This window comes from Anarhichas minor, unplaced genomic scaffold, assembly GCF_050575085.1.
Source record: "Anarhichas minor isolate MPS153535 unplaced genomic scaffold, ASM5057508v1 ptg000033l, whole genome shotgun sequence".
In the NCBI taxonomy this organism is placed as follows: Eukaryota; Metazoa; Chordata; class Actinopteri; order Perciformes; family Anarhichadidae; genus Anarhichas; species Anarhichas minor.
The window spans coordinates 13,537,029-13,554,637 of record NW_027466479.1 but is presented as its reverse complement, the minus strand read 5'-3'; the positions used below and the strand labels follow the sequence as shown (position 1 = coordinate 13,554,637).

Genomic DNA, 17,609 nt, shown 5'->3' with positions numbered 1-17,609 from the left:
AATGACAAAAAAAAAAATCAAGATCAGGTGACACAAATGCTTGGATGTTCCTTTAATAGCAGTTTGTAAAATTATTGACGCGTTTAATTTCTTAAATCACTCAAAGTGCAGATTTTTTTTTCTTGATTGTGCCCGTTAATACCAGAGTAACCAGCCGGAGCACAAGTGTGATCATGTAGTTTCCCTCTACCTGCCCTGTTACTGTGCCCCAGCATGGCTTTTAGATAACCACTATTGTCTCTGAGGACCATTACTACTGGATGTGGGCTGTGTCTGTTCATTCAGACAATTTCCTCGAGTGTGACAGATTAGCTTTGACAGCAGGACATTACTTTATTTCCGGGACTGAGATAGCATGCTAATCTGGGACAATAACGTCCCCTCCCTCACACTAGTAACTGCACTGGCAGGTCCCTCATAGATAAAGTAAAACATTTAATTACAGGGTGATTGCAGTGCACCTATATGTGTCACTGCATTAGTGAAAATAATAACAGTTCAGGACTGACTGTTTTTATGCCAGCACGCATTAAGGAAAGATATAGTGTAATGTGGGACCCACATTAAGGGCTGAGAATTAAAACAAAATGGTAGCTAAAGAACCTTTCATCTGAGACCTGAAGCGACCCCATCATACATCATTCAACATGTTTAAAGACCTCATCACATACTTGTATCCCCTCACTTTCTTGCTGAGTGCATTTACATATTTAGCTGCTGTTTGTTTTGGATGCTGGAAAGGAAAGTTGTAAAAATAAGCAGAGCATCTCCAAGGATCACGTGGGTGTCCTGCGAGGTCTGTTTAAATGTTTTGTGTGTGTGTGTGTGTGTGTGCGTGCTAAGTGCATATGCGTCAGTGTGTTTGTGAATTACACAGCGGAGGTGGATAATGTGTTGGCAGCAGTCATACCCCAATTATGCTGCTCACAGTGCGACCTTTTCCCATCTCTTCCGGTGGAGTGCGAAGCATTTGTCTCTTATGGAGAAAAGCAGGCCAACGTTCACAAACATTTTTTTGTTCCCACGTGTAAATTATAGAAGGGCATGTATTAAATCATGTTACCTTTACCTAACATCTGGAAATCTTGTGTCTTTGCTTTCACAGATTTATCATGAAGCTCTTACTGTTGTCTGTGGCGGCGCTGCTCCTGGTGGTGGGAGCGAGCACTGCAGAAAGAATCCTGTCAAGAAGGACCAAGAGGGAGCTCGCCAGTCCGCTCCATGTTGGAGGCATCAGGGACCCGTTTGGCTCCTACTGCGAGAGGAGAGGAGGCTGCTGCCCCGGCAGAGACGACCTGTGCACGGTTCCCTACCTGGACACCATCTGCTACTGCGACCTGTTCTGCAACCGGACCATCGCTGATTGCTGCCCTGACTTCTGGGGACATTGTCTCGGCGTGGAGCCACCTTTCATAGGTAAGTAAAAGTGCACAAGCGAATGAGTTAGTTTGTGGTTATAAAGTCAGATTACCCTCCCTTCAACAAAGACTGAAATTACAATACCCTCCCCTGATAGTTTGTGTAGAAAAGTTCAGATTTAGCACATTTTACCGCCTATCTAACTGTTGAGTTGACCCCATTTGGACTCCCCACACAGTTATAACTCCATTCTCTCATTGCAGAGGTGTAAAGTGTGCCTGTGACAGCAGAGGACTACATGCAAACAGAGCAGGGAACAGTAGGCTTCTTATTAACCCAGCCAGACAGAGGGAGGGAGGAGGAGGGGTGGATGGAGGGATGAATGGAGGTCAAGAGAAAGAATGTGGGGTATGCGGAGGGAGGGGGACACAGACAACGGGTGCGGGACGGGAGACAGAGGGGTCGTTACAGGTATGTGTTACCTGGACGACAAGGTAGGGGTGTCACGGGGTGGGACACTAATGCATGTTTAAGAGTGTACACACACACACACACACACACACACACACACACACACACACACACACACACACACACACACACACACATATCCGACTACACAGCTACAAAAGCCTGAAGGAAGGCTGTGGCGCTTCAAAAGGAAAGAGGTGACGTATTTGTCTCAGTCTTTGATTGTTTCTCCTATCGCTGCCCTGCAGTCACAGATTGTTGTGTTCCGTGACTCAATATTCAACGCTTTGTTAAACTGGACTTTTCTCATTCTGTCGTCTAAGTCGATGTATAACATTCTAATATTTGCTTACAAAAAAAACGCCTCCTTCATGCCACGTAACCTTTTACATTGAAACCACGTACTCTCAGTTCAACAGGAGACCTTCTATATAAAGTCCTTCTATGTCAATGAGTAACTTTTCACACTCTTCAGCTCTGCAGTAACTGAGTTGTGACAGACTGGGTGAGACAGCTGTGAGGGGGATGATGGGTAACAGAGGGCCTCAGTCATAAATCACACAATCAGCTCTGGGCCTCACACCAGAGACAAGGAAACCTGCTCACACTGTAAATTCTCAGCCGGCTCATGCCGTAAATCCCGTATGAGATTCACACTGACAGCACCTTCCACTGTAAATCAGTATAAACCTCATTGTGAATACTTTGGCCAACTCCAGTATCGTTTCACAAGCTGTAAGTAAGCAGGGTTCAAACTTCAAATCCATTCCAAAAGAAATGCTAATGCTATGTTTGTGACAATGCTGAGTGGACCATTGCAGCTCACAAATGTTAATGATTTTCTGGTGCTTAGTCGTGGACGTAATAGTAGGCTTCTTCTATGGCCCTTTCCCTCGGTCCCACTAGAGGTGGTGAAGTAGAGCGTAAGCTGGTTAAAGCATGACGAAGGCACAGGAAGCCTGGGAAGGCAGGAAAGAAGCTAACGCCACATTCCTACACTGGATTACTGGAGCTCAGAGCTCCTTAGAACTCACATACATTCTGTGTGTGTACACTCTCACAAAGACGTAAACACTCTGCACACACACCTGAGGAGTTAGTGATAGCCCTTTTATTTATTGTGATCACAAGTGAAGGAATTTGGTCGGTATGTTTGTATCATATTAAGTGTGAGTGCTTTAAATATAAGTGCATCTCTGTCTCCCATTTGTGTATTTGCTTGTATATTAAATTACCCCTCTTTGTCTCCTCTCAGGCACCTGTGAAAGAAATGGAAACAAGTTCTTTTCTGGGCAAACATACAAAGAGAACTGCAATTTATGGTATGTAACCCTGTCTTTCTTCCTCTTACTTCTCTTTCAACCTCTTAAATCCTGGGCTTTCCCTTAAATGTCCTTTTTAAGTGGCTTAAAGCTTGAAAAACATGGCTCCCCTCACTTTATCTAAATGCTCTGTGTGTATACTTGTTCTAACACTTCACACAAACCAATGCATGCATATGCACATTGAAGCCCAAGATGCCAAGACTTTATGGATGCACCATTGAAACAAATTGTAGATTTGTTGTGCTTCACATTTCTCCTGATTTCATGCTGACATACAGTGCTTTGTGTTCTCAAAACCTCTGGGATTTGTAGTTGGTGGGTTCACAAAATATGTTCGTGCACTGCATGTGTTTCAAGTAATAAAAACACTGGTGGCATCATATTCAGTTTTTATATCCATATTTTTGGTTATATTGATCACATGATCTTCATATCTTTATACACACTGACCCTGTCTACTTCCGCTTCCTCTACTGTGCGTCATACCTCTTTATCTGTAACAGGTCATTTTTCTTCTAAGGAATACAGACAGTAGGAAAAGCACAGGTGTAAAAAATAAAATGAATGACGACGGAATTCCATTTGGCTGCTTCAGTTTCAGTTCACCGGTCTTGTGCATGCTGGCTCACTGTGATGGTTTACTGGGACACTTTAATAGAACGGAGCCATCGTTAATGTTAGTCATACTTTTCCTGCTATGACAAGTCAAAATGTCTGCTGTGAAAAAGGCCAATAGTTCTTAAGAACAATATTTAGTCTAGTTTTTAAACTTAAGAGTCCATGTATTGAACAGCTAATACTGATAAAGTCGGTTATTATTCATTCCAAAGCTTTCTCTGTTATGATCTGTTGTGAAGAAAGGCTTGGTAGTTTGTGTCTGTAACAGCAGGAACAGTAGCTGCATAACTAAATCAAAACGGGCCCCATGCTAATCTTTCCCATCTAGTAGCTTTGTGTTTGTGACGTTCATATCCCCCAGGCCTACTGAGTGGCATGGTCGATTTAACCTTAATTGAAATAGACTTTCTTCTGATCCTCTGAACTGTTCTTACTTTGATGTGGATACAAATCCACTCTCCTCTATTGCACAAAATTGAGGCTGGATGTTGTACTGCGAAGGTCCTATATTCTTGTTTTGACTCTTTGATTAGAGCTCCTTGACAATCTTGTGTTATGTCTCCAATAGGACATATTTCCCAAACATCGCTTCACTTTACGACCTTGACATGAGCTTAAGCTATTCTGAAAACATTATTTTAGCTCTCAGTGGCAGCAAAGTGCATTTTTATCTCCATGGCCTTCTACACCCTGAAGGCACCAGAGGCCATGTGGCTGTTGACATTTTTCTGCGTGATAATATTAACAGTCAAGGAGAGGTAAAGCAGATCTTGACCTACTAGAGGAAGGAGACGGAGGAGGTCAAGTGAGAGAAGGCAGGAAAAAGGGAAGTTTAATTCCTCACCTGTCCTCTACTGTGGTTTCTCTCGTCGGTGTCATTTGATGTTCGTCAAAGACCCTTTGTACGTGTGTGAACATGAACGCCAATGTTGATTTAACATCCATTTGTACATCCCTATTATATTTATCCTCATCCATCATCCATGACATGTCTAACCCTGACCCCGCTGATCTCCACTTACAACCTAGCAGCTGTTTGACTCCGAAAGCTGTACTGTGTCAATCTGGTAGGCCTGAAGTATGACTTTTATCATTGTAGCTCAATTAGGTTTGACTTAAAGGGTCCGATGGGTCCGTAGATAGGCCAGGATGGCAGGGCGAATGTTTCTCCTTCAAGGAAATACTTGTGGAAGCTGCATGTTAAAAATAACCTCCAGTGTCCTAGTTCATCAACATCGTTTATGTGCTAACTCTCCCTGTCACGGGCAAACAAAAGAGTCTTATGCACATATGCTCTCACACATGCTTGTTAAGGCAATACACATGGATGCTTGAGAAATCGCACCACAGCTTTGGCGCGGAGGGACACACGCACTCCCTTTTCCTACTCCTACTCTCTCCACTTATTCATTTCCCAAATGTGTGTCCTCCCACCTCTCAGAATCAGGGCTGCAGGGTGGAGGAGAGGGCTTCCGCTTTGAGTTGACAGGCAGCTCTCCCTCTTTTCCCTCCAAAGTCTCTCATTAGCAGTTATCAAGCTCCCGCTCACTGTTATCTAACCTCCTACATGTCTTCTCTAACCACTGGCCAAACATCACTGATGCAGTCAATAAAAAGCTGCTCTTTGACCGTCAGTATCACAATCTGTAAAACCTCTGGGCAGATTGTGTCAGTGCTAGAAAGCATAGAAACACAACCGGAGTTAGCATGAAGTATTAAAGCAATGCTTATGTTGTGTGTGTGAAGATATAGCATCATATGTGTGGCGGTCTTCTGTTGTGTTAATGGAATAAACCCAGCTGAGACCTTTTCCTTCCCTGAGCTGTTCGCATCCTGATAACTCTGTATCTGCTCCAAATGATCTGAAACGCGGCGCGTCCTGCTCACACAGCCCTGAAGGAGCAACCATCTCTGTTATGATTTGGCAGCAGCTCTGCTCTTTCAGCGTGTACTTCAGATTGGACAACAGCCAATGCCAGCTTGGACTTTCTAAATTGTTGTCTAGTTTCTCAGATTAAGTAGATACGTCATATCTGAACGCAGAGCATGGCTCTGTTGCTCCTACTGAGCTGGCAGGATTTGGCAAGACAATGCACCGCATGTCATCCAGGTGTGTGTATTTCTATGTGTGTGTGTGTGTGTGTGTGTACGGTCCCAGAGGTGAAGATGGTGTCTTTCTCTAATAAAGGGCATGACGGAGAATGTGAAATATGGCCCTCCACTCTGTGCCCCTGTCTCCATGAGTCTGTCATTCATCCGGTCCCTGTGTGCATGTCCAGTGCCATTACTGTGTGAATTTATTGTTGTTTTTGACCCACCGGTGCTGAGCTGCATGTATGTGTTCCTGCTAGAGGGAGAGGTGAAAGGTCATTGTCTCTTTCCTCCAGTCACAGCCATTAGACGGTCCTGGTTTATACTCTGCCGCTGTGTGGGTGTGTGTGTGTGTGTGTGTGGGTGTGTGTGGCTGTTTTTGGTCGTGTCTCAGAGACCCAGCAGGGAGGAGTGCAGTATGAGACGTGATACACACTCTGTAGGTTCAGTGTGACTGAAGGGGAATTTGGCCTCTTCATCATTGTGTGTGTGTGTGTGTGTTTAATGATCCTCTTGGGCAGGTTCTCCTCCCTGTAAACATGATGTCTAAAATGTACAGAAGACTTTATGGTTGGAAGTCTATACACTCCTCTGTGGGAAACACCCCTCATTCTTTCTCTCTCGCTAATGCACTCATTTATTATGTTATTCCTGAAACAGCAGCTGACCTTGCAGCTGTTTATTTTTGGTGGCTTAGTAACTTTATTTAACCAGGTAGTCTTAGAAAGAGGGACCTGGGAAAAATAATATTTACAGTCAGACAACCGAGACACCATGAAAACATCAATAAAGCTTTAAAATCTCCAAGTCTCCGAAGAGCAATGAAAGAATCTGGCTTGTTTGCATTTCATTTAAATGCTGCATATTACCTGAATCTAGTCCAGTCAGGATGAATGTGTCATAAGCAGACCAACTTTGAGATACAGAGAGCAACGGAATTTTTCATTACTGATAAAGCGTGTTATGATGAGACTAATAATAGTTTGATATTTTAGGAAATTATCCAGTCAGTTAGCTTAGGTCAGCATAAAGACTAAAACTAAATCCTGAATATACAAACAAGATATATCGTGTTAATTATTGAGCTCTCGAGATGCTGGTAGGCAGATTGTGTTACCTTTGGACCAATCCAGACTAGTTGTTTCCCCCTGTTTCCAGTCTTTATGCTAAGCTAAGCCAAGCTAACTAGCTGTTGGCTGTAGCTTCATATTTATTGTATAGGCAGAATGTGTGTTTCCCAAAATATTAAGCTATATTAATTATATAACTCATTCATATTTGTTTTTAATAGACAATTAATTATGAAACAGCATGACATTGAAGAATATCTACTGAATACATTTAGACATAAAAGTTGACCCACCAACAGTTTTATGATTTAGAAACGTCATGTGTAAATCACTGCATTATCTCTGTAATTAATCTTTATTATTCTATGAAGTTTATAAAGGACGGGCCTCAGTTGTTTTGTTGTGTCCCGACTATTTAGGAACTATATGTGGTGGAATATCCTGTAGAATAGATCATTGTAGTTTCAAACAATTAATCAGCGAGTTTAGGGAACTCGTGTGTGAAATTGTACATTTAGCTGCAGCAAATCATTTACTTTGAAGTATCAGCGGAAGGTGAACTGAAGTGCCTGGTGACTCATCTGTGTGAGTAATCTCTCTGTCTGGTACAAGTGCTCTTACTTTAATGAAGCACTTCCATTTTATACTTCACTGCATTTTGGAGGGAAATCACTTTTTTACTCCACTACATTTATTTGATATGATAAATTTAGATTATTTTTGCCGATAAAACTTTGAATGCAGGAATTTTACTTTTAATAGTCCTTTTATTTAAGTAAAGGAGGATCTTGATACTTTCACCACTAGTTTGGCTACACACACACACACACACACACACACACACACACACACACACACACACACACACACACACACACACACACACTTCTTCACAGTGAGTCATCAGAAAGTACACATTGGAAGTTATTTTTGAGCATCCCCTAACTCAACATTGTCGTTGTTGATAAATAATATCCTGCTTCTATCTCTTCTGTTATCTTCTTGACTTTTCCTTTGCTTCCTTCTGACCAACAATGGATCCTCGTTCTGCAGCCTTAAAAGGCTGAATGTTTCCTTTAACCTCCCCCTCTGTTTCTCACTCCCTCGCCTGTTCTTTTTCCATTTTTTTTAGTTACTGACATTCTTCTCTCAATTAACTTCTTATTTGGGAATTCCCCTGAGCCCTTGAATATTTGTCTATGTCTTAGATAGTCCTTCTATTTTAGCGGTTGACTTCACTGGCTTTAGCATAAATATGAAAATTATAACTCGTGTAATTGCAGCCGCTAATGCCTTGGTCTCAACTCATTGTCCCTAATGTCTGTCTGTCTGTCCTCTGCAGTACATGTGGGACCACAGCACGATGGGAGTGTGAGCAGAACGCCTGTCTGATGGAGCCGGACGTTATCCACGCCATTAACAGAGGCAACTATGGGTAAAAAAAACAAACACGTACTTGATGACATGATATTCTACAAAAAGATTTGTATCACACATGGTGACAAACACATTCTCTTCCTGGTTTGTGCTTTCAGATGGAATGCAGCCAACTACAGTCAGCTCTACGGCATGACTCTGGACGAGGGCATCCGCTTCCGCCTGGGCACACAGAGACCCTCCAGGACTATTATGAACATGAATGAGATGCAGGTGCAGGACAGTATTCATCCCTAAAATGTACTTCTGGGGTTGAAAGGACAAAGAAAGAAATATTTGGGTCAATGTTCCGAAGGCACAGACACAAAGTTCAGTGTCGATACTCATATTCTGAAGCAAGTCATAAAAACCTTGCCATCCTCACTGTTTTGGAGCTGAACTTTAACCTCTGACCTTGCTTGTAAAAGGTGGCATGAGGGAACAAATTTTCATATAAGGATTTGAAGAATATCGTGTTACCCTCTTAAATCCAGGGTTTCCCTTTAAAATTCCACTTTAAAAAGTATTTTCACTTTAGCACCTTAAAGTCCCATACGTCACATATTATGTATTTGTTGTTCCCACTGAAGCTGTATGACGTCATATTTGTGAATTGTTAGTTTTGTTGTGGCCTGTCACTTCTTTCAAGGCTCCTGCATACTTCCTGTAAGTGATATGGTGATATTACTGTGATATGCAGGTTTGAAACCTATTACAACAAAGGAGCGCTGATCAAAACGTTTCTCGCTTGATTATGGTGGCTTGTTGGTATGCGATGGCGGCTCTGGCTGGAACCTCAGCCCACTCTGATCCGCTCAGTCTTTGTTTATATTTCACCCAGACAGATTACATAAAACGGAACCAAAACGTCAGATAGAAAAGATGGAGGGGATGGTGGCTGCCTGGAGAATAAAGAGCAAACCTCGTCTTCAGTCTGCACCCCCCCCCCCACCTCCATCCATCCATCCCCACTCCCCCTGTTTACCTCTCCCAGCATTCCATGACTACTTCCACCCTAAAAACCTCACAACTCCCCCTCCTTCTTCCGCTGTCAGCGTGTCCCTACCTGTGCCAGGAACCAGATCAGAGACTTGCAGCCCATTCATAAATCTCTCTGTCCCACTGTCCTTTCATGTCTGTACGTAGACTCCTGTGTAAGGGATGGAAAATTATGAATTCATGAATTACTTAACTTAATTCATGTATTTAGACATATTCTTGGAGGCCATTTCCCCTCTTTTATCAAACCTTTAGATCAGGTGTTTCAGGTGTCTGTCTTTTGGACCTTGACCTTCCACAACTACAAGTCTCAGACCAGCAGCACATTCTTTAGTTATGTTTCAGGTGGCAGTTTGTACTTTGAATACCTTGCTATTAATCGGAGGAATGCTGCACAGGAGCCAGGCTCTTTGAGAGAGAGAGAGAGAGAGAGAGAGAGAGAGAGAGGGGGAAAGTCAGTTGTACAGAAGTATGTGCTCCGTTATCACACTTAACGGAGAGATTAAGAGAGCGTCTAACCTCGAGTGGAGACCAACAGATTGAGTATGTTTGGTATGTGAGAAGCATCTGCCAGTGAACATGCGCTATGAGGAAGATATTTGCACTCCATCATCCTAATTAGGATTTATCATCACAGTGGCATTGGTGCCTCCATGAAAGAGTTGGGTTGGTTCAAATGACGCATTCAATGTAACCAAACAGCCTCGTGCTTTCATGGAGAGGACCGGGATCAAAGTTCCTGTCTATTCTACAGAGATTGACACTGGGCCAAATGGTCCTAAGTGCTTGTGAATAAGTCCCTTCTACTGGAGGGTTGATTAGCAGATTTATGTAATCTGCCTGGGATCCAAACTTGTCATACAAAGCGGTCCACAAGTACTTTAATTGCAGCTGTTAGTTTGTGGGCAAATAATTACATTGTAAGTCCCACTACTGCAACTCTGTGTTGGTGGTTTAAACCGCTATTTCCTCCATTTTGCTCTCAATCGTTGTTTAAAAATTGTGGTCTGCCACTTATGGTATCAATTGTTTTCACTGAGAAACATTAATGTTTCCTCAATGAGACTTGTTCTGTGAGAGTGTAACGGTGATTAAGCTCTATTGACTTGACTCATTTTTCCTCTCTGTCAGATGAACATGGACCCTGAGAGTGACGGTCTGCCTCTCTACTTCAACTCGGCAGAGAAGTGGCCAGGAAAGATCCATGAACCGCTGGACCAGGGCAACTGTGCTGCATCCTGGGCTTTCTCAACTGCAGGTAGAATACATGAAGAAAATGCAGGGAAATATGGGATATCATTATGAGACGTAAAGGAAGGGCAGAAAATAGAACACAAACTTGTGAAAGTGTCCCAACCTTTGACATATTTGACAGCTGAGGTTCAAAAAGACAAACTATATACCTGATACTTTTATCTTCAATGGACATGACAATGTGCTGACCACAAAAAGTCTTCCTCAAGTTTATGTTTGAAATATATTGTCTTTCTGTGCAGATATTTGTTATCCAGCACCTGCAAAATGTTTATGGATATTTATGATTACTTTAGCTTCCTGAAGACACAAATTGTTACAATTATAGAAAAAACTCCTACATATTTTACAACACATTTTTGTGTTTTAATAAAAAATAAGAAAATAATAATAAAAAGGTTTTAAGCATGATATTTTGTAATAACGCCTGTCCTTTTCACTAGCTGTGGCATCAGACAGAATCTCCATCCAGTCAATGGGTCACATGACTCCTCAGCTGTCCCCACAAAATCTTATTTCCTGTGACACGCGCAATCAGGGAGGGTGTGATGGGGGGCGCATCGATGGAGCCTGGTGGTTCCTCCGGCGTAGAGGGTAAAGACTTCATTTTATTTAATCTTCAGTTGAAAACAAGAAAGCAAAGCAACATACAATACCTTTTGGCGATTACTTGGTAACAGCCTTCTAAAGATTGGGCACATCTTACCATCGCTCCTCTTCCCTCCACAGAGTGGTAACAGAAAACTGTTATCCATACCAACCCCCGCAGCAAACACCAGTGGAGGTGGGCCGCTGTATGATGCAGAGTCGCTCCGTCGGCCGGGGGAAGAGGCAGGCCACACAGCGCTGCCCCAACACACACAACTACCAAAACGACATCTACCAGTCCACACCGCCCTACAGGCTCTCATCCAATGTAAGCACTGCACAAACACAAAACAATACATGCATAACCAGGTATGCCCTGTACACCTTTCCTTCATCAGTTCCAACACCGGCCAGCACATGTTCCCAATACTACAGTAAACATGCAGCTTTAAGCTTTCGCACTCTTTCCTCGTGCATTCTTGACTCCTTCGTGAATGAACATGGGAATGTACAGGATTAAGTGCTCGACAGCACTGAATCAATGAAGGGCAAAGAGTTGTATTTCTTCCTGCATGTTCGCCACTGTCATGGTCCAGGAAGTTGGATTCAGGATTTGGAAGGTTGACTGAAATATAATACATAATTTAATCAGTTCTTATTGTCGTTAGATTCAGATATAATGTACTGGATATACAGGCCAGTGAGTGCATTAAACCAATTTGCAGACTATCATCATCCATAGTCATTATCTACCAAGATTCAAAAGTCTATCTGGAATTAGATTTCTGTGTTTACCTTCTAATATCAATGTCATCTATTCATGCTCAGCTACAATAGTGAGTTGAATAAACCAGAGTCAGTCAGTCGATATGAGAGCAAAGTGTTGAGTGACTGATCAGAATCACAATAAGGTTTGTTGCCAAGTAGGTTATTCACATGCAAGGACTTTGTCTTGGTGTTTAATAAACATAATAAGAGGAAATTAAATTACAGGCAAAGTACTGCAAGAGTAAAAAATATATTTCTAGAATAGAAAAATTGCAAATGAAACTATTAGAAACATACAAAAAATACTATACGAATTATAGTATATTGGTATTTTCTATAGAATGAGAAATAAATAAGTCAATAATTAAACTATGAGCTCTACTTGGTTGACATTTGAAGGCACAATTACAAATTGCTGTGATAAAAGTGTAATGTTTGTTTTACAATTTTAAAAGCTGGCTGATCTAAATCAATAATGTTCTTCTAGTCATGTATTCATGTAGAAAGCACCTCTGGCCTCACTTTTTAGCACAAAGTATCACGTAACATTCACTGAAACCGTTTCCAGAAGCCGTCTCTGCATGCAGCTCGCTGCATCTCCTCCAATTCAAAGTCGACCACTGAGCTGCAGCCGACATGTGGTTTTATCAGCCAGCATCCATCATTGCTAAATGACGGCTAATGTCTCTCGAAATCATTACAGCCTGTTATTTCTGTCCCTGTGAAGTCAATAAGCCAGCCATTAAGGCCAGGGGTCCCTGCTGGACTCAATCTTGTTATCTGACTTTTAACATCCAGCGGGTTGTTTTCATCCTCTCCATTTCACTAACATGTAATGATCTTCCTGTCCTTCTCTCTCTCCTCTGCCTATAAATTCTTCCTTCTATCGTCTCTCTCAGGAAAAGGAGATCATGAAGGAGATTATGGATAATGGCCCTGTGCAAGGTAAGGCAAAGTTCATATGTTAGTGTCAACATTTGCTCCCAAGTGAGTGTTATTTTAAAAAAACGAAACAATAATATACTTCCAAGGGACACATAAATTCAAACACAGCCTCATGTTAGGTATCCGACCTGGGATTATGTCATCGTGATGGTTTTGTCTTATGTTTCAACTTTGACCCCCAGTCACCTGGTCAGAAATAATGGGCCTTCATGTCAGTGTGGTTGAACTGACCTTCCTTTACTAGCCCGACTCACTGTCTGGTGCCCATCTGGACCATTGTCAAGTACACTTGAATAGAGGAGTCGTGTGTGTGTGTGTGTGTGTGTGTGTGTGTGTGTGTGTGTTATTCTCTATGAGCCTGTGCCAGCTTCTTGTTTTATTGTTTAGCAGTCCAAGAAAACTTATTGGCTTCATGTCAAGTTTCCTTTTTGCCTTTGAGCTTCTCTTTGATACAAAGGCCTAGAAGTGTGTGTGTGTGTGTGTGTGTGTGTACTCACGCATTGTGCGAGTTGTTTATAAATGAGGAGTCCACACACTGTTCTCAGCTACAGACCATTGGATTTAGTGCATGTGGCCCTCCAAAAGAGTGAATGTCTCAACTGTACATCCGGAGAGTTTTTTCTATTGAGCTGGAATAAGAAAATTAAGCTGTGCAGCTCACACACACACACACACACACACACACACTGCTGCCCTGTCTGATGTCTGGGTGTGTGTGACTCAGGAGGGAAATTGGAATTTGTTTGGTGAAATTAGGTAATTGCTTAGAGATTAATTGTTGTTTGAATAAGATGTTGATCTTTCCCTTCAATAATGGGTTCAAGCAGCCTAAATAGTCATATTGCCTGTGTGTGTGTGTGTGTGTGTGTGTGTGTTTGTGTTTTATCCACCAACTCATTTTCCCTGCTCGTTTGTTCTTGCAGCTATTATGGAGGTCCATGAGGACTTCTTTGTCTATAAGAATGGGATCTATAAGCACACTGATGTCAGCTTCACCAAACCTCCACAATACCGCAAACACGGCACACACTCAATCAGGATCACTGGGTAAGTTACCATACAGTGCAAAACATTGTTTGTTTCATTTGCCCTCTCGATTCCAGTCACCATGTGTCTGGTTTCACTGTTGCTACATGTTCAGCTGATGCCATTTCAGCAGAAACAAATGTTTATTTAAGACAAATCAGGTTTCAATTGAGTAGCTGCCTGATTCACAGCTTCACCTGCATGTGTGTTTGCACACAGCCGAGAGTGTACAACAAGCTTCCCTCTTGGAGACACACCTTGGCTCCACTCCTCCGTCTGCCCCAGACGAGCCCCCCCCCCCCCCCCCCCCCCCTTCCCCCCGCCTCATCCTGCTCCTCTATCTAGTAACTATGTATTTGTGTACGGGACCACAAATATGTAGGCGGGTAGACAGCCGACACACCTGGATTACCTGCCCCCACCCATCTGTCTCTCGTTATTCCCCCGTCCTCCTGGCTCTCCTGCCACATCTCTGTGGTGTCTCCAACATCACTCCTCAGCTGACCATCTGACCCATTGACCGTCCTGCTTCCTCTCTTTCTCTCCTCTCCACATCCAATCCAAATCCCTCTCGTTATCATTTCGACTGTCCGCAGACAGACGGGTAGTAGTTCACTGCTCTTTGTATCTGTGGTTTGGATAGCAGTGGGTGGTTTTGAGCCGTAAAGAGTCATCCAGCTGGTTTTAAATAACCGATAGTTTCACTTTCCAAATGACAAAAATGAGCAGCTACGTCGTAATGGGGGGGGTCTAACGGTGGCTAAGGAATGTGTGTTTGGGAGCAGTTGACTGTACCACAGAGTCTGAGCTTGTCCACGAACATCAGTTTCTACAGACATGGCATCTCGGCTACGATAAAAACAGTCTCTCTGCTTTTATCTGCTTGGCCATTGGTGAAGACAAAATACAACCCATTTACAAGCAGCTTTTCATGTGCGTGTTAATGACATTTCATTTTATGACATGTGGCATGTAAAGGTATGTGTATGATAAACACTCCAACCTGTACTTAGCTTGTACTTCATACTTCACAAGCATGCAATGTTTCTGAAATTACATCTCTACAGCATGTCAATAAACTGTGGAGGTAAGCATTGTGTGAAATGATGCTGCGGATGAGGATGTGGATTCCCACCTTTCCTGAATACCTCCTGCTTTTTGGCTCCTTCTACTCACGCTGTGATTCCCCACCACTCACTTGGTCAGTGGATGTGGACGTAGCAGCGACACGGGTTTAGGGACGGAATGAGGGCGGGCGGAACATAGTGTTTTGAGCTCCAACCTGCCAGCTACAGGCATCAGTGTGTTTTCATAGGCCAAATCCCATAGCGGTGCGTTCCTTTAAGCCCAGGGCCTGGGAAAGTTTGTGGAAAGAGCATTGAGGTCCACTGTGGTGGAAAGGGCATTGTCTGGGCCGCTGATCCTGACTGCACCGGACAGAGAGAGGGGATCAATCCTCGGAGAAGAGGTCAGAGGTGGGTTGAGGGGCGTTGGGGAAGGGCGGGGCACATGGGCACAGCGGTATGCCCATCATTGTCCCAGCATGAGCAAGTGAGCTGATTGGAGGCCAGATAAGTGATCAGCAGTGGTCCGATTCTGTCTGGCTCTGTCCATACCAATAAATATACAGGCAGGCATGCATGTGGGATCACACACACACACATATAGGTGTAAATGCGCCCTTACTCACAAGCACAAATCCCATCTCTCCAATCTGGTTCAGATTGTAGTTTGCATCTTTGTTAACAAAGCTGTTTTTAATGTGTCTGCGTTTGGTCAATGTGACTTCTGACTGTAATCAGGGAAACACTGCATACATAGATACACTCACTGATAGAAGGTTGGCACCATCTGCCTGTGTTGTGGTGGCAGGCTACTGCGTTTGTAGAGCCTGAAGCCAGCTGCTCTTTTTCCCAGCAATCCTTTCCCTTATGAAAGATAACAAGTGATTGGTCTCTGGGGAAACGAAAGGCCTGGAGTGCAAAAACAGGATGGGAATTTGCTTTGGGAGAATGTTTTGATCATGAGGAGCAGCAATGCAGGCGTATAAAAGTTGGCAATGGCTATAAGAGCAAAGTGCAAGGCATGATGGGAATGTATGGGCCTTTCGCCAAGGTTTCCTGAGAACAATGCTGCTAGCAAGGAAGAAGGTTAAAAATAGGCCTTGAAGTTCAGATTCACATATGTATATTTGGGCATTTTTTATGTCGTTGGTGTTGTTGTCTGTGACGTGACTGAGGCGACGTTCATGTCCTCGTAACCTTCCTGTTTCATGTCCGGTGTACGGAAATGGCGAAGGAAAAGGGGATTCCGTGGTCTTTGGCTTGGAATGATGTAGGAGTGCAACTAGGCTGTGTCCAGGCATCAATACTCTGTTTTCAGGATGTTGTTCTAAGTTAACACATTCCTGAGAAGTGTTTACAGCTGACATGTTTGTTGGGCAGCATCCATACTTTAAAATTAGCATTTCAACTCTGACACAGCTGATTTTATATCTGTATTTAAGGATAAGTTGTTTTCCTGTTTTTTTGGCTCTAATGCATTTTGAGTAACCGTCCTCTCTGCTTTGTGCACCAGGTGGGGAGAAGAGAGAAACTTTGATGGGACATCAAAAAAATATTGGGTAAGTCATTGTGCAAAATATACCCATGCCCAAACGAGCCCTTAATTGGCTCAAATATTTTACTATTTCTTATGTAAAATATAAAGGGACTGTTTAACTTCACTAAATTTGACGATTGATTTTTCAGATTGCTGCCAACTCCTGGGGAAAGAACTGGGGAGAGAACGGCTACTTCCGTATCGCTCGTGGGGACAATGAGTGTGAGATTGAAACGTTTGTGATTGGTGTGTGGGGCAGAATCACGATGGAGGACATGCACAGCCATCATCACCAACATCGTCGCCGGCACATTTAGAGACACGATGTTAAAACCCTTACAGAGACCTTTTGTTTTTAATCCCACCTATTGATGTTTTTCACCCCAGAGAAGAACCACACCAAGAGTCTCAGAACTTCAGCACATCCCCTTACGCATCAAGTTGGCTGGGACAGCCTCAAAATCAACCCCAGAGCCCCTTAACCCTCTCATTTTATACCTTACTTCACTCTGGGGATCCACACAACCCCTCTTCTCATCCATCTTTACCCTGTTTAAGAGAACAGCCTTCCCCACTCTTCCTGTAACTCAAGGTTTATGGCACCAAAACAACAAAGAAACTCAACTAAGCTGACGCTCTTTTGCGTCGCCTTACACTTAGGCACCTCAGGTACCTACTGATCCAAAGACCACACTTCCCAGAATCCTCAACGTAATATCTGGTGAGACATGTCAAAGTTGGGTGATGACAAAAGCAGAAGCTCAGTCTGATCTGTTTATTCTTCTTTGCGCTTCTTTGTCCATCTGAAACCTCGGTCTTTTCTAAATCTATAATCTAGACAGACCCAATTTCAGACGGACAGTTTGAAAAAGAGGATATCCGAGAGGCAGATAATCAGACATCAGACCCTTTCAAAGAGACACACCCAGCTGAACTGTGTAACATGATAATACATCATAGATGACCTTACTGACATTTACTGACTGTCAGTTATACCGAGTTCACAGTACGGCTAATTCCCTCAGTGTTAGAGAGGACACTTAAATGGAGTTAATAGCTGTGGAGTTTCTCACATATT

The 17,609-nt window shown here is 43.0% G+C and overlaps 1 protein-coding gene across 1 annotated transcript; it reads left to right on the top strand.

The window, feature by feature from the left end:
* Window positions 1–1,112: 1,112 nt before the first annotated feature.
* tinagl1 (tubulointerstitial nephritis antigen-like 1) lies at window positions 1,113–17,028 on the top strand. Its single transcript, XM_076106430.1, has 11 exons — window positions 1,113–1,416; window positions 3,086–3,152; window positions 8,277–8,369; window positions 8,470–8,584; window positions 10,481–10,607; window positions 11,047–11,197; window positions 11,333–11,519; window positions 12,859–12,904; window positions 13,828–13,951; window positions 16,508–16,553; window positions 16,681–17,028. The coding sequence occupies exons 1-11, from the start codon at window positions 1,113–1,115 to the stop codon at window positions 16,846–16,848; spliced, it is 1,428 nt and encodes a 475-aa protein (XP_075962545.1). The 3' UTR covers window positions 16,849–17,028.
* The last annotated feature ends 581 nt before the right edge of the window (window positions 17,029–17,609 follow it).

What these genes read in the sequence shown, in the direction of transcription:
- tinagl1 (XM_076106430.1), top strand. Translation starts at nt 1,113, where the DNA reads ATGAAGCTCTTACTGTTGTCTGTGGCGGCGCTGCTCCTGGTGGTGGGA. An exon ending in AAAGAGAACTGCAATTTATG is followed by an intron (nt 3,153 to 8,276) that starts GTATGTAACCCT and finishes TGTCCTCTGCAG; the next exon opens with TACATGTGGGACCACAGCAC. An exon ending in GGATAATGGCCCTGTGCAAG is followed by an intron (nt 12,905 to 13,827) that starts GTAAGGCAAAGT and finishes TTGTTCTTGCAG; the next exon opens with CTATTATGGAGGTCCATGAG.